Below are 23,063 nucleotides of genomic sequence, written 5' to 3'. Positions count from 1 at the left end.
TGCCAACTCTTGTCAAGTATCAGGGGGGTAGCCGTGTTAGTCTTTAAGGTGCCACCAGACTCCTTGTTGTTTTTGTAGATACAGACTAACACGGCTACCCCCTGATACTTGACAAGAGTTGGCAACACCACTGTTTTGCACCTACAAAATTGGCAGCTGCACTTCTGAGGCCCTGAAAATGAACTGCAGGTGCAAATCTGAGAAGCTTTCTCAAGGTGCCCAATTGCTGACTCAAAAGAAATGCTGAGGCAGTTTTGTGGATGCAAATTATGCCCAAAGGGAGACCATGCTTCTGAAATTTCAGCCATAATTATCTGAGGGAGGACAAGAGTTCAGGAACTCCTAGCCCCCTGTCCTATGCTCTGGTCACTAGATAATGCCTTTCTCTAGCAGCTTTTTTTACTTTAACCAGCAGTTAAAGCATGTGACTGTCAGAGTTCTTGCACTGCTGCTGGAATCTTCACTCATGCTCCATAAGCATCTTGCCCTACCCACCTTCCTGGTCACCATGGGCTTCCCCCTCCTCCCTCAGACATGCACTGCACACTAGCCCACCTCCTGGTTGCTGGGGCTATGTTTCCTCCAAAGCTGTGCTCTCAGGGTGAAAAGGTTAGTCAAGCAGGAGAAGGAGGCAGGTTATAAAACAGAGAACTCACAAATAACTTGTTAATCAGGAATGACAGGAAAGGAAGTGCAGAGAAAGTTCATGCCCCAATAACTTAATGGGGTTTTGTAACTGGTTTGAGCAGAACACTGATCCTTTGAACTCCTGTTTTCAATTACATTAAGGGTTATTAACAATGCAATAAGAGCATAAATGAGTTCTTAAAACCTGAGATGTTGTCTCATACCCATAGAAACAAAGCTCCTGTTGCATTTTTAATAAGAATAGAGATTGCCTCAGTGTTTGTGGCCAAAATTTGTCCTCCCATCCCATGAACAACTTATTTAGAAGTGTAGTGGATTCTCTGTCATTTGAAGTCTTAAAATCAGGGTTGTATGGCTTTCTAAAAGATATGCTAGATCTCACCCAGAAGCCATGGGCTTGATGCAGGAGTCACTTGATGAAATTCTATGGTCTGTGTATGCAGGATGTGGAGAATGAGGGAGTGATGTGTTGGCTTTTTATAAATCTCTTTTGTACCTCAGATTATCTGTTTAATATTATCCTGCCTAACAGCAAGGAGTTCAATTTAAGGATTTGTTAGAGTGGGGACAAACAGGAAATGAAACAGTGGCACTATCATGGAGAATGCTAGAGATCCTTGAGGAAACAATGGGGAAGATGTTAATGGAGGGATACCCCCTGCTTGGCTCCAGCCAGGCTAGAATGGTTTACTTTTCCCAAGGCAAAGCCTAGGATCATAGAAGAAAACTGAACCATCGCAGGACACGGGGCCTTGAAAAGATACACGGGGTGAGCAAGTTGGAGAGGCTGTCCAGGGAATGTCAGTGAGCAGCAATGAAAGGAGACACATGGAAAAAGACACAGAAGCTGCAGCAAGCAGGCCATCTGCTTCTCCTGTCCCAGAGATGGAAGTAACTGGGAGCTTGCAATGAACGGGTAGGGGATTTATTATTTTTATGAACATTGTGCATGCTCTGTGTGTTTATTTATATGGAGTTAGATCAGAAGGGGGAGACCCAGTTGGAGAGTGTTTGAATTGTGGGTCTGTAGTCGGGCGACAACTCTCCCCTGCGGCGCCTCCTGCTGATCGTCCAGGGAATTAGCTTGCCAGCCTCCAGAGCGCCCTCTGCAGGCCAGTGTCTCCCCTTGCCGCTGGCCCTGTGTCCCTCCCGGACCCCGGTGCCCCTTCACTCAGGGTTCTGCCCCCTGCAGTACCCCACAGTCTCACTGGGTCTCCCCAACCCCCTATGCCAACCTCACCTCAGTCTTTGGCTACTGCCAGTCACTGTTTAGCCCCCACTCACTGGGGGCAGACTGCAGTGTAATTGCCACTCATCATCGGCAAGGAGGGTTTGGACCTGCTGTCTTTGCCTACCCTTGGGCTGCCCCTCTGCAACCCCAGTTCCCCTTCCGGCCTTTGTCAAGGCCTGCAGGTTTTCCAGGCTGGAGCTCCCCAGCTCCTTTGGCCTTTCCCCAGCCCTGCTCCAGTCTAGGTACCCTGCTCAGCTCCCAGCAGCCAGGCCCATCCCTCTCAACTCTAGAGAGAGACTGTGCCTGAGCTCCAGCCTAGCAGCCCCTTTATAGGGCCAGCTGCGAATTCATTGGGGTGTCATCCCAGCTGTGGCTACTTCCCCAATCATCCCAGGCTTTGCTTCGCAGCCTAAGCCCTATCCCAGGGCTGGCTTTGACCCTTCCAGGGCCAGAGCAGGTGACCACCCCCCTACTAAGTCCCATTCCCAAGAGAAGTGGAGGCATAGGCCTGTTACTTGAAAGGGGTGCACTAAGGGGGTTGAAAAAGGGTCTAAGAAGACACAGTTTACCCAAGGCCTGAGCCAGAATCCAGAATAGATCAGACTAGCTCTTTGTGGCCTGTGAGCCTGTTGCGTGGCACTATCCCACTCTATGGGTCCATCTCGGTGGTACTGTGTTTATATGGCTTGGGAGGTGCTCTGGAAATCTTTGGGCTGACAAAAATATAAAAAATAATCTAATAATAGTATAGCACTTTTCCATCCGTGGATCTCAAAGCCTCTGACAAAAGAAGTTAGTGTCATTATCCCTATCTTACAGGTGGGGAAACAGGTGAAGTGACCTGCCCGAGATCACTCAGCAGGCCAGTGGCAGGGCTGCGAGTAGCACTTAGTTGTCCAGAATGCCAGTCTGGTGCCCTAGCCACTGGGCCGCAGTGACAGTGTTAGTACATGCATAGCTCACCCCCAGCTGATGGCCACAGCGCCCGAAGACAGAAGTTCAGCTGGAGTCAGGGCTGCGAAGTAGCTTACGTTTACCAGCACATATAGGCATGTCACCAAAGGAATGGCAATCATCATTGCTCTTGGAAGGTTCACCTAGGGAACAGATAAAGAAGGATGAGCTAAGGACTCCAACACAGCGATGGATATTTACAGCTGCTTCTTGCTGATGGCCAACTCACTCTGGAATTGAAATCTTCATTGACAATTAATGCACCGCAAAACCTTTGATAGGGTGAGACTGGACATGGTCACATGTACATTCTTGTGCCATAACCTATTTTATTGAATTCCCATGAACCACTGTAAAGCATTTAGCAGCGGCTATAACAGAGTTCCTGTGTGCCTGAGCATTTGTTGGCCAGCATGCTGAACAGAGCTAGAGACTGGATCAAGCTGACCAAAGGGAAAGGGATGCAGGTTCTGATAGGGCCCGGATGGGAAAAGAACAATTTTTTAAATTAATGGAGATATCCCATCCCCTAGAACTGGAAGGGACCTTGAAAGGTCATCGAGTCCAGCCCCCTGCCTTCACTAGCAGGACCAATTTTTTGCCCCAGATCTCTAAGTGGCCCCCTCAAGGATTGAACTCACAACCCTGGGTTTAGCAGGCCAATGTTCAAACCACTGAGCTATCTCCCCCACCTTTGACACTTATGGTTACGGTTGCTCAAAGACTGAAACCTGCCCCACTTCCCTCTCTTCCACTTCCTGCCCTTTGCAAATGGGAGTTGCATGGAGGGGGAGGAGAGGTGGTGGCTTGGGTATGGGTCCGAGAAGGGAAAGGGAACCATTTGTTGGTCCAAGGAAAGGCAGAGCAGTCTATTCTCCCTGTGTGACCATTGCAAATGTTTATTACCATTCCCAGTCCATGTGGCCTCTCTCTCCACCGAGTCACTTTGCAGAAGCGGGGAGAAGTGGGAGTGAGTAAGGCATCCTCTCTGGCAGTTCTGACAGAATGCCGTGGCCCTTAGCAGTGGAGAGGTGTTAATCCAAACAGGGCCGGCTCCAGGCACCAGCCCACCAAGCAGGTGCTTGGGGCGGCCAACGGAGAGGGGCGCTGTGACGTTGTGCAGTCTATATGGTTTTATAAAAACTTGATAATAAGTCAATATAATGTAACTGAGATAGTTTTAGAGAAAATACGGTAATAAGTGAATGTAAGTAACTGGGATATGCCTCATGCAAAAGGTCTCTTGTAAGGTATCATTACAAAGCTTATAATCTACTGAGTATGATCATCTGATTTGTATAAATGTACCACTCTTGTATCTAAAACTAGAAATATAAAATGTAACTCTGAGGGCCTATTGTAATTGTGTAAAGTGTGGACCATTAATGATGGTTTGGAATCTTGATGACTCCCATTGTCTGCAGATGGCTGTATTTACCTGTGAGTCTTCCTGTATATGTGTGTGCTGGCAAGTGAGTAATGAAGTCTTGCAGTGACATGTGATCATGTCACCTGAACTGGAATCCATCTTTAACCTGGTGCTTTTCCAGTGAAGGGGGGTGGAAACCCAGAGAGACAAAGAGTTCCCGCCTTATGCAAAAGATATATAAAGGGGGGAAGAGAAGAGAGAGGAAGGGAAGCCATCATGAAGAATCCCCTAGCTACCACCTGAGCTGCAACAAGAGCTGTACCAGGGGAAAGAATTGTGCCCAGGCCTGGAAGGTGTCCAGTCTGAGAAAAACTTACTGAAGCATCTCTGAGGGTGAGATTATCTGTATTCGGTTTGATTAGGCATAGATTTGCGCATTTTATTTTATTTTGCTTGGTGACTTACTTTGTTCTGCCTGTTACTACTTTGAACCACTTAAATCCTACTGTCTGTATTTAATAAAATCACTTTTTATTTAGTAATTCACTCAGAGTATGTATTAATACCTGGGGGAGCAAACAACTGTGCATATCTCTCTATCAGTGTTATAGAGGGCGAACAATTTATGAGTTTGCCGACGGGTTGGATCACAGAAACCCCCTTGGGAGCTGCCACCCGATGTGCAAAGACTACCCCTGCTTCTGTTTTCCCTGCCAGCTCAGGACTCCAGCACCCTGTCTTGCTGAGCCGGACACTCCCGTCTGGCTCCAGACACAGACCCAGGGTCTGAATCTCCTGTCCGAAAGCTGCAAGTTTACCTGAAAACAGCTCGCAGTAGTGTGCTTGTCTTTAGCACTCAGATGCCCAACTCCCAATGGGGTCTAAACCCAGATAAATCCGTTTTACCCTGCATAAAGCTTATGCAGGGCAAACTCATAAATTGTTCGCCCTCTATAACACTGATAGAGAGATATGCACAGTTGTTTACTCCCCCAGGTATTAATACATACTCTGAGTGAATTACTAAATAAAAAGTGATTTTATTAAATACAGAAAGTAGGATTTAAGTGGTTCAAAGTAGTAACAGGCAGAACAAAGTAAGTCACCAAGCAAAATAAAATAAAATGCGCAAATCTATGCCTAATCAAACCGAATACAGATAATCTCACCCTCAGAGATGCTTCAGTAAGTTTTTCTCAGACTGGACACCTTCCAGGCCTGGGCACAATTCTTTCCCCTGGTACAGCTCTTGTTGCAGCTCAGGTGGTAGCTAGGGGATTCTTCATGATGGCTTCCCTTCCTCTCTCTTCTCTTCCCCCCTTTATATATCTTTTGCATAAGGCGGGAACTCTTTGTCTCTCTGGGTTTCCACCCCCCTTCACTGGAAAAGCACCAGGTTAAAGATGGATTCCAGTTCAGGTGACATGATCACATGTCACTGCAAGACTTCATTACTCACTTGCCAGCACACACATATACAGGAAGACTCACAGGTAAATACAGCCATCTGCAGACAATGGGAGTCATCAAGATTCCAAACCATCATTAATGGTCCACACTTTACACAATTACAATAGGCCCTCAGAGTTACATTTTATATTTCTAGTTTTAGATACAAGAGTGGTACATTTATACAAATCAGATGATCATACTCAGTAGATTATAAGCTTTGTAATGATACCTTACAAGAGACCTTTTGCATGAGGCATATCCCAGTTACTTACATTCACTTATTACCGTATTTTCTCTAAAACTATCTCAGTTACATTATATTGACTTATTATCAAGTTTTTATAAAACCCTATAGACTGCACAACGTCACAGGCGCCACGACCGGCTCTTTGGCAGCGGGTCCCTCAGTCCCTCTTGGAGCAAAGGACCAGCCGCCGAATTGCCGCCGAAGACTGAAGTGGCGGCGGTAGAGATCGAGATTGCAATCGCGGCTTTTTTTTTTTTTTTTTTTTAGCTGCTTGGGGTGGCAAAAACCCTGGAGCCAGCCCTGAATCCAAAGGTGCAGTGAAGAAAAGGCACTTCTGTAGTTTCCCTGTCCCTTTCAGTGCTGCTCACTGAACACAGGGGTTGGACTTTCTGGTGATGCGGGGGGTGTGGGATGAGTTCAGGGGTGAGTGGATGTTTTCTGTTGTTCTTTGTTTCTTTACCATGGGAAGGAAACTCTGTCTGCTAGCTAGTCAATTTCCTCTCAAATTTCCACCCAGCCCTGAGGGCATAATTCAGCAAATATTTGGTGTAGCAGAAATTCAAGCTGGTTCCCCGGGTTTAACAGCAGGGCAAATGGGTGTGGTCCAGCTTCGTAGCTCACCAAACTCCTCCACTCAGCAATAGAGGGGCCACCCTTATTAGAAACATCTCTAGCATAGGTGGCCGGGTGCCCTCCAGAGTCTTTTCGATTCTGGTCTGTTCAGGACTGCTATGTTCTCCAAGTGATGGGCAGCCTTTAAAGAACAGAAAGGTGACTTGTACCATGACCCCTGAAAGAACCGAACCAACCCCACACGCTGTAAACATTGCATTTTAATAAAAGTAAGGCAGGTATCTTACCATGTTTAATCTCAGCTGCTTCCTTGTGGGCTGCCAAAGTAGTATGAAAGAAGGGGACTGTAACAGCTGCATTGCCTGGATTCTAAAAAGTATCAATATTGTGGCCTTCAGCAGTACAGTTGTGTTATGTGGGGGGATTTAGGTCCATTCCAAGGAAAAAATGAAATATAATGCTACCCGGGTCTTTGTCGTGGCAAGACATTCTGCTGCTGAGAGGGAACCCATTCTGGTGGTAGGGCAGAGGGGCACCCCAGACATAGCAAAGGAAGATGTCAAGGACTCTGGAGGACCTGCCTGTTGGTGTAGACAGGAGTCGGGGCAGTCGGACTTTCCTAGGTCAAGAGAGGATCAGGCTCTTAGGCAGGATGAGGCATTCCTGCAAATGGAGAGACAGCTCGGGCAATGGGAGCGTGCACAGAGGGAATAGAATCATGCACTCATGCAGCCCCTAGTGGAACGCTTTCAGGGCCTGCCCACTGCTGGGGCCGCTGCTCTTTTACGGGAACAGGCAACACCACCTCTTCCTCCTCCAGCAGCAGTGAATCCCAACTCCCTCCCTGCTGGGGAGGGACATGCTGGATGCCCAACACCATGTCCTCCTCAGGCACCAAAATCCCCTCTTGAGGGAGCCCGGTCCAGTCCTAGCACAGCCTGTGTTCGGCCCCCAAACGCCACACAGGAGATGTCCCAATTTGTCACACCACACAATAGTCCACGGGCATTCCCCCTCTTCTCAAGGAGAGGAGAAGGTTGTGGAGATGTCTTTGCATAAAGTAATTTTTGCCCACTTGTAAGAGAATTTGGCTTTGGAGGGAGGGGTGGGGGTAGGAAGCTCATTTGTTCATGTTACAAACCGTTCTTGTTCGATGTATATATCTTAATACAGGGGTCTCAAAGTCCCGGCCCGTGGGCCATCTGCGGCCCAAGAACCTCCCCACTGTGGCCCATGGAAACTTTTTAAAAAGTTCTTTCATCCGGCCCTCGTAGCTGCCGGCCAGGGGGAGGGAGGGCGGGAGGGGAGGGGGCAGGAGAGATTCACATGCCCCTCACCCCAACATTGCTCCATCCTGCTGTTCCTGGGACCCTCCCAGGGGTTGCACTCGGCAACGTCTCATTCATAAAACTTTTGAGGTCTGTTGCCTGGGGGACATTCACCTCGGGCAGCTTGACTCCTGCAAGCAGTTCCCTATCCCTGCTGTTGCTGGTGGAGCCGTGACCCATGCAGCCACGCTGCCGGCTCTGTCTGCTGCAGATGCTGCCCCCTGCAGCTCCCATTGGCTGGGGGAGAGGGACAGAGATACCATTACTAGTTGCTTGGCAGAGTCAGCCATGGAGGCAGCGTCACTAGTTGCTGGGCAGAGTCAGCTGGGGCAGCAGGAGGCCAAGGGAGCGAGGGAAAAGAATGGGAAACGGGCTAGGAGGTGGCGTGACTCAGGAGGCTCCAATAACAGCGCAAGGGGGCATGCTGCCTCCGTCCCCCTCCCCGAGCGCTGACTCCATGGCCAATGGGAGCTCCAGGAGCAGTGCCTGCACGGAGGCAATGTGCCTGGTGCTGGCAGATAAGATAAGGTGAAGATAAGAAGAAAGGAAAGAAGTTCTTTCTAGCTGTCGGCACTGCAGGTCTGTGTAATGAAATGGGGCCCTTTATTTACTTTTTTACCCACTGTCTCATGTAATGTTGGTAGGTTGTGTTGGAGAGGCCGTCTCAGCAGGAGCATCAGGAGGCACTGAACCTGATGAGAACATAATCTCAGACACACAACACAGGGAGGGTTAGAACCACCCACTGCCCCATCTCTTTAGGGTAGTAGCCATGCTCCCCCCTCCCTGCATCTGACCAGTGGGCAGACCATGACTGTGCCTTCTCAGCCGCTTTTGTACCCAAGGAGGCCCAGCCTAGCAAGGTCCTCCTGTCAGCAGAGCATGGAGTGTGGAGCAGGAACTGCCTCATGGTAGGATGGTCTCGGTGAAGGTGCTTGGTGGTCCCTGAGAGACTTTGTCATTGAGTACAAACAGAGTAACTCGTGCATGAACTGCAAAGACCAAGTTGCTGTTTTAAAAGACTACAGTATCAAACGACATTACACAACAAAACATGCACAGCACTATGATAAATATCAGGGACAACACAGGGAGAAGATGGTTTTACCATTGAAAAAAGAATGAGCAAAGCAGCAGCAGCTTCTTCAGAAAGTGAGAAAAGAGTCAGAGTCAGCAGTTTTGGCAAGTTATGTCATGAGTGAAATGATTGCTAAGTGTGGGAAGCCATTTACTGATGGTGAATTTATTAAACAATGCTTTATTAAAGTCAGTGAGATCATATGTCCCACTAGGAGAGAGGTTTTCAGCAATATCAGCCTAGCAGAGCGTATTCTTGAGCTCTCTAAAGATATTGACGGGCAGCTCATTGAGAAAAGCACCGCTTTCCGCGCATATTCAATCGCAATTGATGGGAGTACCGATTTGGTTGACAGTGTGCAGCTTGCCATATTTGGGAGAGGCGTTGATGAAAACTTGGCAGTAACTGAAGAATTGCTCAGCTTTTCAACAATGCGTGGTAGAACAACGGCCAGTGAAATTTTTCACTGCCTCACAGAAGCACTGGAACAATCCCATCTGCCATAGCACTTGTTAGCAGGCTTAACTACTGATGGGGCCTCAGCAGTCATTGGTCAAAAAAATGGATTGGTAGCACTAGTACAAAGAAAGATAGCCGAGCAAAACGCTGAGCAACCAATAGCGTTACACTGCATCATTCACCAACAAGCACTGTGCAGTAAATCTTTGAAATCTGATAATGTCATGTCAGTTGTTGTGAAATGTGTGAATTACATTCGCTCCAGGGGCTTGCAGCACAGACAGTTTCGTGCTTTCCTGGAGGAAATTGAATCTAAATACGGTGGCTTGCTCTACTTCACTGAAGTGCGCTGGCTAAGCAGGGGTTCTACTTTAAAGAGATTCTTTGAATTGAAAACAGAGGTGAAAAGATTAATGGAAGAAATTAAAACGGCTGTACCAGAATTTGAAGATCACAAATGGATGACAGATCTTGCTTTCCTTGTTGACGTAACACAAGAGCTGAATACCCTAAACCTGAAGCTGCAAGGTCCAGGCCAGCTGGTGACAGCAGTGTACGATAATGTGAGAGCATTCACAACTAAACTAAAATTATGGAAAAATCAGATTTCTCAGGGGAATCTCACTCATTTCCCAGCATGCAATTCACTTGTGGAAGAGCTCGGCTCTGAAATACAGTTCAGTGGTTCTGAATACACTTCTAAGCTTGACCTGCTTTTGTAAGAATTTGATCAGCCGTTTTCAGATTTCAGAAAGCACAAAGAAAGCATCGATATGTTTGCTAATCCGTTTTCTGTTGATGTGGAAACAGCACCATATGATTTACAAATGGAACTCATAGATATGCAGTGCAAGTGCAACACATCTTTAAAGACTAAATTCAGAGAAACCAAGGATGTCACAGAGTTCTTCAGACAACCACCACCATCTTTCCCAGATCTTTGCAAAACCTTCAGAAAAATCATGTCCTTGTTTGGCAGTACTTACATTTGTGCGAAACTTTTTTCCACAATGAATATAAACAAGTCAAAATACCGAACACAACCTTCTGATGCACACCTTGCTGCAATCCTGAAGGTTTCAACTGCTCAATCACTGAGGCCAAACATCAACAAACTGACAGAACTGAAGCATTGCCAGGTATTGGCAAACACTAAAAACTCTCTGGCAGGTGAAGAATTGTATAAAGTTGTATGACAGTTTTATTATTTCTAAGAAATTCAAAATAAAAAATACAATATCAACATTTTCTTTTCTGAACACCATCTTCAGTGACATTATTGGCCCGCTACGAGAATTTGAGGACTGGCACTGGCCCTAAGGTAAATTGAGTTTGAGACCCCTGTGCTGCTTCCCCAGTGACTGGTAGGGGAATCTGGGCCCATCCACGCTCCGGGTACCAGTCAAGGCACTCTCAAATCAGCAGCCAAGGTCTGCACCATCCTAAACCTTGCTGCCGTTTTCCTGAGCCTTTTCCTACTCCACCCCTATCAGGCTTCTGCTCCACCACCCTTGTGGTTAAACCTTTCTTTCAGGGCCAGGATCCCAGGGCTTCTACTCTTCCCCTGGGTCTCCTTCTTTCCCTCTCTAAGCCCAGAGCGTAACCACAGACTTCCACAGCACTGCCTCCTTCTGCCCTCTCTTCCTGACCCTATACCAGCCCTGCCTGCTCCTGCCCAACTGGGCTTCATCCTCAATCAGTGCTTGCTCATCAAGCCTAACTCTCCCTCAGGTGTGATCTACCATGTTACTTAACCCCTCTTGGGCCACATTAATCATTTCCGGGCTCGTGTGGGGTGAATACCCCATCACACTTCCCATAAACCGACCCCAAACAGAGCAGTTAACATGAAACAAAAACATTGCTCAATGATGATATGGAAGTGCATTAAAAGTCTCCACAATGAAATACCATGTCCACAGGTGTTAACCCTGAGGGTCCTCTCCCAATTGTCTGCTTTCAGTTAGAACATGCACTGCAGGGGATCAAAACCTATCTAGGTATCCCTTGAAGTATGTGGCAATGCTCTATTGCGCTTGTCAAGCAGTACTACATTGTTATAATAGTGTACCCCGACACAGTCCCAATTTACCATCTGGCTCCTCGTTATGCCATTATGTGTGAGCTCACAGCATCATGAATTTTGCTGGCCCTCCAGGAATGAGGACCAGTGTGCACATGGGTGGGGGTTGCCTGTATAGGCTTGGGAAAGCAGTTCTGTCTTGTGCCCACTGGCTGTGGAAGTATTCCCATTGAGCCCCACATACTTTATACAAAGCAAGCTCACCACGATAATCCAAACCCCGTTGGCCACATTGGCATCCAGATGGGTACGAGGCATTGCCCAAAAGCGCACTTCACTACCATTCTGTAGCTACTTGGTCTGTAGTTTAATTCCCTTTTTCTTGGGTCAGAGATGTTGGGGTGAGGCTTCGTGAACCATGGTAGGAGTGGGTATATGGAGTCCCCAGAATAAATGTCGGCACAGAAGCACCATACGTAGTCACATGGTTTTGGAAGAATAAATTCCCGTCTTTCCCTTGCAGTACAACCCCAATCTCCTGAGCACCCTAGCATCATGGACCTTCCCTACTGCAGCTGGAGCCCCAGGCCCTTTAAATCTGGATTTAAAGGGCCCAGGGGATTTAAAGGCCCCGCCCCTTTGGTTGAGGCCCCACTCCCCTGCTCAGGAATCCGGCGTACCAGTAAGTCCTTTAAGTTACTTTCACCCTGAATAGATCTACAATAAATAAATATAAATTAAATAAATTTAATCACAGTACCTGGTACCACTAAGTGTTTAAGTGTTTAAACCACTACGTGTTTAAAAATAACAATATCAGTCTCGTCCTTCCTTCCCATCCTGTAGGAGAATTGGCTTATCATGGGGAGACTCCTGCTAGAGAGACTGTATGCTGAGGAACAAAGAGGAAAGACATCTGCACCACAGATAGTCCCAATTTTGGAAATACCTCTGTGATTCCTCCAAAGGACCACACAGACGCATGCCAGTTTATCCTGGTCTGAACCAAAGAGTTAGTTTAACCAGTAGCTAGTGCAGGATTTGCTAACTGCGTTATACCCTAATGACATTTATTGTTTAGTGTAACATTCTCACTAACTTATGACTTTCATTCTATCCCTGCCCTGGGAATAATGATCTCTTTTTTTTTTTCAGAGCGACTGTCATTCTTGGAGTGACATCAAATGTTAAATGCCCACATGGCTCTTATGGCTGCACAGACAACACTTGCTCCAAAGCTTGTGGTGTAATGTTTGTATGTGCCGACACCTGTGCCATTGCACGGACCTATCTGAGTCAAGATGGGAGTCAGTTACACTTATAATTATTATGTGTATGGCAATAGTGCCTAGAAACCCCAGCTGAGATCAGGGTCCCCTTCGGCTAGATATCATACAAACACATAGACAGCCCCTGCCCTGATTGATTTACAATCTAAATAGACAAGACCGTCAAAGGGGTGGGCGGGAAACAGGGACACAGGGAGGTGAAATTACTTGCCCACGGTTATACAGTAAGTCAGTAGCAGAGCCAGGAATAGAATCCAGGTCTCTTTGAACTCCAGGTCAATGCCCTACCCACTAGACATACTATCTCCCAACATGTTCTCATAAAATGTCTCTTATTTATTGGTTAGTTTCTGAGGGTCCAATTATGACTGAATAATGATTTTCCAAGGGTGTCTGTTTAACCACAACTCTTTAAGATTACAAGCTATCATTTCCCACTAGAAAGTACTCCTTTCCTAATGGAGAAAAAATGATAATTATGTTGTCAAGTGAATAATTAAACCAGGCATTTACAAAGATGTATTGTACTTTAATCCGTTGCATGACTCTTGATCATTTTAACGTTAGCTTATTTGCTGCCAATCCTGAAGGCCACCTGTTTGCTGCATCATCCAATGAATGTTTCCCTGAAATTGATGAAATATCCATGTGTATTGCTGGACATTCAACATGTCAAAGGGTTAGATCACATGTAGATCATTGGTGACAATTAGCCCTAATTGTCCTATGGATTTTTGTGATGTGAATACTTGTCCACTGGGACCTGGACTGAGAGCACGGTGAGGATTTTTGGGCTGTGTTATGCAGCAAATCAGATTAGGTGATTGCAATGGTTCCTACTGGCCTTAACATCTATGAACTATCAAATAATAAACACAGGGGGTTTTTACTGAAGATATCACAAGTGGAGAGCACCTGACCAAAATTCTTCCTGTTCCTACCTGTGCTGTGAAACAGTGTGCTGTATTTCCGTAGATTGTCTCTCTCCACCCTAAAGGTGTCTGCCTTTCAGTGTTTAAAATTCTTCGGGAAGAAGTGCTGTGTAATGTAAGATATTCATTGTAATTTAAATTACTATTGAATTGTCCACCTTCTATTAGATCTGTAAATTTGTTTGGTGCTGCACTGGTATGAAATATGCTCTGTATACTTTTGCACTCACATGGCTCCATTCAACCAAAGATTGGTGACTATTTTAATCCCCAATTTATGGAGAGAGAAAATAAGAACATAAGAACGGCCATACTGGCTCAGACCAAAGGTCCATCTAGCCCAATATCCTGTCCTCTGACAGTGGCCAATGGCAGGTGCCCCAAAGGGAATGAACAGACAGGTTATCATCAAGTGATCCATGCCCTGTCACCCAATCCCAGCTTCTGGCAAACAGAGGCTAGGGACACCATTCCTGCCCATCCTGGCTAATAGCCATTGATGGACCTATCTTCCATGAATCTATCTAGCTCCGTTTTGAACCCTGTTATAGTATTGGATTTCACAACATCCTCCGGCAAGGAGTTCCAGAGGTTGACAGTGTGTTGCGTGAAAAAATACTTCCTTGTGTTTGTTTTAAACCTGCTACCTATTAATTTCATTTGGTGGCCCTTTATTCTTGTTTTATGAGAAGGAGTAAATAACACTTCCTTATTTACTTTCTCTATACCACTCATGATTTTATAGACCTCTCTCATAGCTCCCCTTAGTCGCCTCTTTTCCAGGCTGAAAAGTCCCAGTTTTATTAATCTCTTCTCATACGGAAGCCGTTCTATACCCCTAATCATCTTTGTTGCCCTTTTCTGAACCTTTTCCAATTCCAATATATCTTTTTTGAAATGGGGCGACCACATCTGCACGCAGTATTCAAGGTGTGGGCGTACCATGGATTTATATAGAGGCAACATGATACTTTCTGTCTTATTATCTATCCCTTTCTTGATGATTCCCAACATTCTGTTTGCTTTTTGGACTGATGCTGCACATTGAGTGGATGATTTCAGAGAACTATTCACAATGACTCCAAGATCTCTTTCTTGAATGGTAACAGCTAATTTAGACCCCATCATTGTATATGTATTAGGATTATGTTTTCCAATGTGCATTACTTTGCATTTATCAACATTAAATTTCATCTGCCATTTTGTTGCCCAGTCACCCAGTTTTGTGAGATCCTTTTGTAGCTCTTCGCAGTCTGCCTGGGACTTAACTATCTTGAGTATGTTTCAGAGCAGCAGCCGTGTTAATCTATATCCGCAACCCACAGAATCCTCCCTACCAGCACTACAAAAAGAAGGATTCTGCATGGACTCCGTACGGTCGAAACAACAGACTGGACTTCTACATAGATTGCTTCCATCAACGTGCAAAGGATGAAATTGTGGAAAAGCAACATCATTTGCCCTATAACCTCAGCCATGCTGAACACAACACCATCTACAGCCTCAGAAACAACTCTGACATCATAATCAAAAAGGCTGACAAAGGAGGTGCTGTCGTCATCATGAATAAATTGAAATATGACCAAGAGGCTGCTAGATAGCTCTCTAACACCACATTCTACAGGCCATTATCCTCTGATCCCACTGAGGATTACCTAAAGAAACTAACTATCTGCTAAAAAAACTCCCTGACAAAGCACAGGAACAAATCTGTACAGACACATGCCTAGAACCCTGACCAGGGGTATTCTATTTGCTACCCAAGATCCATAAACCTGGAAATCCTGGATGCCCCATCATCTCAGGCATTGGTACCCTAACATCAGGATTGTCTGGCTATGTGGACTCTCTCCTCAGGCCCTACGCTACCAGCACTCCCAGCTATCTTCGAGACACCACTGACTTCCTGAAGAAACTACAAGCCATCGGTGATCTTCCAGAAAACACCATCCTGGCCACTATGGATGTAGAAGCCCTCTACACCAATATTCCACACAAAGATGGACTACAAGCTATCAGGAACAGTATCCCCGATAATGTCACAGCTAACCTGGTGGCTGAACTTTGTGAGTTTGTCCTCATGCACAACTATTTCACATTTGGGGACAATATATACCTTCAAGTCAGCGGCACTGCTATGGGTACCTGCATGGCCCCACAGTATGCCAACATTTTTATGTTGGACTTAGAACAACGCTTCCTTAGCTCTCGTCCCCTAACGCCCCTACTCTACTTGCACTACATTGATGACATCTTCATCATCTGGACTCATGGAAAAGAAGCCCTTGAGGAATTCCACCATGATTTCAATAATTTCCATCCCACCATCAACCTCAGCCTAGATCAATCCACACAAGCGGTCCATTTCCTGGACACTACTGTGCTAGTAAGCGATGGTCACATAAATACCACCCTATACCGGAAACCTACTGACCACTATACTTACCTACATGCTTCCAGCTTCCATCCAGGACACACCACATGATCCATTGTCTACAGCCAAGCTCTAAGATACAACCGCATTTGCTCCAATCCCTCAAACAGAGACAAGCACCTACAAGATCTCTATCAAGCATTCTTAAAACTACAATACCCACCTGCTGAAGTGAAAAAACAGATTGACAGAGCCAGATGAGTACCCAGAAGTCACCTCCTACAAGACAGGCCCAACAAAGAAAATAACAGAACACCACTAGCTGTCACCTTCAGCCCCCAACTAAAACCTCTCCAGCGCATCATCAAAGATTTACAACCTATCCTGAAAGATGATCCTTCGCTCTCACTGATCTTGGGAGACAGACCTGTCCTCACTTACAGACTACTCCCCAACCTGAAGCAAATACTCACCAGCAACCACACATCACTGAACAAAAATACTGACCCAGGAACCTATCCTTGCAACAAAGCCCGATGCCCACTCTGTCCACATATCTATTCAAGGGACATCATCATAGGACCTAATCACATCAGCCATACCATCAGGGGCTTGTTCACCTGCACCTCTACCAATGTGATATATGCCATCATGTGCCAGCAATGCCCCTCTGCCATGTACATTGTCCAAACTGGACAGTCTCTCCGCAAAAGAATTAATGGACACAAATCTGACATCATTAATCATAACACTCAAAAACCAGTAGGAGAACACTTTAACCTGTCTGGTCATTCAATGACAGACCTGCGGGTGGCAATTTTGCAACAGAAAAGCTTCAAAAACAGACTCCAGCGAGAAACTGCTGAGCCGGAATTGATATGCAAACTAGATACAATCAACTTAGGCTTGAATAGGGACTGGGAATGACTGAGCCATTACAAACATTTAATCTATCTCCCCTTTTAAGTATTCTCACACTTCTTATCCAACTGTCTGTACTGGGCTATCTTGATTATCACTTCAAAAGTTTTTTTTTTCTTACTTAATTGGCCTCTCAGAGTTGGTAAGACAACTCCCACCTTTTCATGCTCTCTGTATGTGTATATATATCTCCTCAATATATGTTCCATTCTATGCATCCGAAGAAGTGGGCTGTAGCCCACAAAAGCTTATGCTCAAATAAATTTGTTAGTCTCTAAGGTGCCACAAGTACTCCTGTTCTATCTTGAGTAGTTTTGTATCATCTGCAAATTTTGCCACCTCACTGTTTACCCCTTTTTCCAGATCGTTTATAAATATTGTAAATAGGACTGGGCCCAGTACAGATCCCTGGGGAACACCACTATTTACCTCTCTCCATTCTGAAAACTGACCATTTATTCCTACCCTTTGTTTCCTATCTTTTAACCAGTTACCAATCCATGAGAGGACCTTCCCTCTTATCCCATGACTGCTTATTTTACTTAAGAGCCTTTGGTGAGGGAGCTGGTCAAAGGCTTTCTGAAAATCTAAATACACTATATCCACTGGATCTCCTTTGTCCGCATGCTTGTTAAATAAGGCATAGAGAAGTTAAATGGTTTGCTCAAAATCACAAACAAGTCAGGGACAGAGCCCAGCTTGCTTGGCTCTGTGCTTTAACCACTAGACAGTATTGCCCCTCTCATTAGCTTAAAAAAAATCAAGGGTGCTATTTGCAAAATTGAACAAATAAAGTAAAATCAGTATAATTCACTCACTTCAGGCTTCTTAAGTTCCTCGGTCACAAAATTCAGGTTGTTCCATCCATCATAGGACCACAGTCCCTGATAAAATGCCACTCCAACTGGCCCAATACCTGTAGTTGTGTTTTGAAAGGCATTCTGGAAACTTTGTGTATGTCCATTGATGAGTAACACCACTCCGCCTATCACGATGACCAGCAAAACTAACAGTTTGGCCGCTGTAAATATGTTCATAATGGCTGTGGCCAGCCTCACATTGAGACAATTAATGATGGTTAAAAGCAGGATACAGCTAGCGGCTGTACACTTGACCACTACCTCAGGGGTTGAGCATCCTTGGTAAAATGGAGCAACAGCATATTTGGCAAAGCTTAAAGAGACACCTGCCACGCTGGCAGGCCTTACCACGATGATGGAAGTGTATGCGAAAAGAAAAGCAGGAAGAGAGCCAAAATTCCTTAAGATATAAATATAGTCCCCACCTGACTCTTTAATTATGGTCCCAAGCTCAGCATAAGACAGGGCTCCAAACATGACCAGCAGACCACAAGCAGCCCAGATGATGAGACTGCCTGCAGGGCTACCCATATGGTACAGCACCCACTCTGGAGACATAAAGATCCCAGACCCTATCATGGTTCCAGCAATTAACGACACGGCACTAATCAGTCCAACCTCTCGCTTCAGCCTTAAAGTCCCCATCCCTTCACTCGGATCTGCAGCCGAACTAGAAGAGTCTACTGTCCTCCTTTCCCTCATAATGGAGCTGTTAGTATATGTTGCTTCAGAGAAGATGTAAAATAGCAGGACTCAGTGTCTCAAATAAGGACTGTCTCAATCCTTAAGGTCACAGTTAATAATTACAGCAGTTAAGTTACTTCAGATATTACTGTTCAGTGATTTATAGACTGTCGAGCTATATGAACTTTTTTTGTTGCTTCCCTTTCCTTTTATTACCATTTTATGATGTGTTATAACACAGTGCTGCGTTACCTTGTTTCACCCCGGCTCAGGTACAGAGCCCCTTTTACTCCCATTGCAGGCTATGGGAATGGTCTGCCCTCAACACCCCAGAGGAGGTGCTCAGCACCTTGCAGGATTGTGTAATCCTGATTAGCTCGCAGTTTTGCATGTTATATGTCTGTGTAAATCCAAGGACAAGCTGTAGACAAGCTAAATTCCCATACAAATATGCACTTTATTCTCTGCGGCTGATTAAAAGTCACTATTCAAGCAATTTTCAGAACTGGTACCGTAGACCCTGCACACTGCTGGAACTTTGGACTTGGTTTTTCATTCCATATCAAGGAGCTGTTTAACAGGTTCTTCCCCAGAAGGCTGTTATTGCGTCTTGTTTGGAGAAGCACTGAGTTCAGTTTCGAAACCAAGGACAGAGCAAGTGAGGTGAATGTTCTGTCAAAGGCGGTCCATAGACACAATGCTCACAGTTAAGGGCAGATTCTTGCAGTGCTTGAATGGTTGAAGGGAGAAAGTGTGTGTGGGCAGCTGTCTTTTCCCTACACCCTTCTGACGGGGGCAGCTAGTGTCCCTCCCCATTCCGCATGAGCTGGTAATCTTATATATGTGGTATAGCAGCTGCTGCTCCTGCCTGTGTTCATCTTGCATTCTGGGGCCATTGTGCTTGCATCTAATAATTTCCACTGGTGCTTTGTTCCCAGAAGAGGCAAATTGTGCAGCTTCAATTTCTTGGCTTCAATGGAAATTATACCTGACTAAGGACTAGTTACACATATAAATTATTTGTTTTTAAATCTTATTCATTTCAATGTCTATGATATAGAAAAAGGCATCGATCCAGGACTCTAGACACTTAACATATGGTACAAACAGGAATAAATCCAGCAAGCTCCCCAAACCAGAGAATAACCGAAAAAATCAACCTCCCCAGCACCCCACCCAGTCATACACACAAAGAAAACCAAACTCCACCCACTCACAGGTATCACAACATTGGTTGAAATTTTTCCATCAAATTCTTTCCTCAGAAAATGCCTTTTCAGCCAAAGCAGAAATGTTTGTGAAGAATTTCCAAATAAATTTGTTAGTCTCCAAGGTACCACAAGTACTCCTCATTTTCATATAAAAAATCATTTTATCAATTAAAAATTGTTTAATTTATGTGAGGAAACCCCCACTTTCACTCACACCGTAACTCCCTTCCAGACGTAGTGATTTCCACCCCCCACCTTAAAAAAACATCTTTTGGAAAATTTCAAAACATTTTGTTTCAAAGTTTTTTGTTGAAAACCAAATATATATATTGTGACAAAGCTCTGTCCTTATCTCCATGGTCCTGCATTTCCTGGCAGATTTCACTGCCTCAGAGGCTCACTATGACCCTCCACGTAGCCCTTCTCTTTCTAGAGGCAAGGGTCAAAGACTACTGAGCCATTTTCATCATAAGCCAGCAAGGGAGGTGAGGAGAAGCTACCCTCCCTTGCACAGTCTCTGTTGTCTCCTAGTCTCAGTGATTAATCGGGGGGCGAAGGAGGGAGCCCGGGCCCACCCTCTACTCCGGGATCCAGCCCAGGGACCCTAATAGTATCAGCTATGGTAGCTGACTTTTTAGAACAGGATGTGTACAACTCCCTGGGCCACTTCCCCACAAAAGCCCGCACTTCCTCAATATCCATTTCACCCTTACCTCAGGGCCTCCTTCCTTGTGCTTGATATGGTTTGTACTGCTTAGTTGCTCCAACAGCGCGGCTTCCTCCTACAGCTCCTGACACATGCCCCCACCTGACCAACTGGGAGCCAGCCCCTGATTGGCTTCAGGTATCCCAATCAACCCAGCTGTCCTCACTGCCTTCTGGAAAGATCTTAATTGGCCCCAGTTGTCTTAATTGACCTGGAGCAGCTGCCATTTGCCTATCCTGGTAACAGGGATTTCTTTAGCCTGTGGCTAATGCATCTGTCTCCACTACTTTACTATAGCCATCTGGCCTTGCCCCGTCACAATATATATATATGTAGAAATGGAAAATACTGAACAAAATGAAAAAAAAAAAGTCTTTTGGGGGGGAAATTTTTCACAAAATACACTGACGTTTTTGACCAACTTTAATCACAGCAGCCATCAATGTGCCACTCCATCCTCAAAATTATAATGAACTCTCAGCAGCCAGGCAGATGCCTCTTTGTACAAATGATTTTAATGGAGCATGGAGCCATACAGTATGCTGTACATCCAAACAACTACTTTGTGGAACACACATTTTAGGTGAAAAGACTAAGACAAAGTACACTCCATCTTTCAGCAAGTCCAACTTAAAGAGACAGGGAGTCTAGTGGAGGTTGGGGATATCTGAAAACACTAATTAATAATCTCACTAAGCAGCAATTCTACAGTGCCTTCCATTAAGGATCTCATAGTGTTTAACTTTATGGTAGATAGAATAAGTCTCACAAAACTACCCCAGAGAGGTAAGTGTGATATTATAATCCCTGTTATACAAATAGGGATAAGAAGACACAGAGAATCAGAATTAAAGGTATTTAGGCCCCTAAAGATGCAGATGGGGGCCCAGCTCCTAATGGGAGTTAGGTGCTTAGGCACTTTTGAAAATCCAGCGAGGTACTTATCTGCATCTTTAGCTTCCTAAATATCTTTTAAAATCTGGCTTAGATAAGTTAAGTGACTTGACCAAGATTCCTACATTTGACTACTTTAGTTTGAGTCTCTCCCTGCCTCGCAAATGGAGATATTACTGCTTCCTGACCTTGCAAGACTGCTAAGGGGGTTAATTATTAATATTTGTGAATGGCATTGCAATCCTTGAATGAATAACCATTATATACATATAATAAGTATTTATCGCCCTACATTTGCATTATAGCACTAACTGAGATTGCATCTTAGATTATGTACAAAAAACAGATTCTAATCTGTCAGCCTGTTGCACAACTAGGGTCATTCTACATTTTACCAATGATTTCTTGCAGACATAAACCTTGGCCTACTTGCAATCTTTAGTGTTCAGTTTGCCTCCTATTGCCATTGTGCACCACAGATTTGTCTAGGTACCATAGACAAAATCTTTTCTCAGCTGTATTTGTGCAAATCAGGAGTAACTCCATTGACTTCAATTAAATCAATAGCGTTAGTCCTGTTTCACACCAGTATAGTTAAAAGCAGCTTGTCACCCCAAGTGCATATCAGCAATAACCCCAATAGAGAAAAAAAAGTATTTTCAAGATTTTTACATGATTGCAGTGATTAGTCTCTTGTGAGATTATGGTAAACTCTTGTGGGCCTATTTTATGTATTAATAATACATTTAATATGTATAGTGAGAATCCCTGAGCACTTTGCAAACATTAATTAAGTCTCAAATCACCTCTATGAGGTATTTAAAATTCACTGCATAGGTGAATAAACAGAGGTAAAAATGTATTTTCCCAAAATCACACAATAAATGAGAAGCAAAGTCAAGAATCAAAACAAAACAAAAAACAAAAGCACAGGAATTCTGACTCCCAGTTCCTTGCTCTAACTGATAGACCATAATTCCTGCCTATAATAAAAATTTTTTATGTTTATTAACATTTTATTATAGTGTTTGTCACTAAATACCTCGCACTGTGCTACATTTACAACAATAGTTAAAACTATTATTTAAATTATATTTCATCTTCTAAATATTTAACTATTAAAGCCCCAGGGTTAAGATAGAGATGTATGTGTTCATGTATCCCAGGGTATGTCTACACTACGAAATTAGGTCGAATTTATAGAAGCCGGTTTTATAGCTATCGGTTTTATACAGTCGGTTGTGTGTGTCCCCACATAAAATGCTCTAAGTGCATGAAGTCGGCGGACCGCGTCCACAGTACCGAGGCTAGCGTCGACTTCCGGAGTGTTGCACTGTGGGTAGCTATCCCACAGTTCCCGCAGTCTCCGCCGCCCATTGGAATTCTGGGTTGAGATCCCAATGCCTGATGATGCAAAACAATGTCGCGGGGGGTTCTGGGTACATGTCATCAGGCCCCTCCCCCTCCTTCAGAGCAACGGCAGACAATCGATTCGCGCCTTTTTACCTGGGTTACCTGTGCAGACAACATACCACGGCAAGCATGGAGCCCGCTCAGCTCAGCTCACCGTCACCATATGTCATCTGGATGCTGGCAGACGTGGTACTGCATTGCTACACAGCAGCAGCTAATTGCCTTTTGGCAGTAGACGATGCAGTATGAGTGGTAGCCTTCATCGGCGATCTGGGTGCTGGCAGATGTGGTACTGCATTGCTACACAGCAGCAGCCCCTTGCCTTTTGGCAGTAGATGGTGTATTACGACTGGTATCCATCGTCGTCGTATTCCAGTTCAATCAGAGGCACCTGGGCAGCCATGCTTTGTCTCCTGG

The 23,063-nt window shown here is 45.0% G+C and overlaps 1 protein-coding gene across 1 annotated transcript in view; it reads right to left on the bottom strand.

Annotated features, from left to right (window-relative positions):
* LOC117875531 (b(0,+)-type amino acid transporter 1-like) overlaps positions 1 to 18,440 on the bottom strand; it is a 28,304-nt gene extending 9,864 nt beyond the window's left edge. Inside the window, exons 1-2 of the mRNA XM_034766911.1 lie at positions 17,697 to 18,440; positions 2,843 to 2,976 (exon numbers count right to left, since the gene is read on the bottom strand). Coding sequence (XP_034622802.1) covers positions 2,843 to 2,976; positions 17,697 to 18,440 — 878 coding nt within the window. The remainder of the gene's footprint in view (positions 1 to 2,842; positions 2,977 to 17,696) is intronic.
* Positions 18,441 to 23,063: the final 4,623 nt, after the last annotated feature.

The sequence above is a fragment of the Trachemys scripta genome, chromosome 3, assembly GCF_013100865.1.
Source record: "Trachemys scripta elegans isolate TJP31775 chromosome 3, CAS_Tse_1.0, whole genome shotgun sequence".
NCBI lineage: Eukaryota > Metazoa > Chordata > Testudines > Emydidae > Trachemys > Trachemys scripta.
Note: the sequence above shows the minus strand (reverse complement) of the source record. Positions and strands in the feature narration are given on the sequence as shown.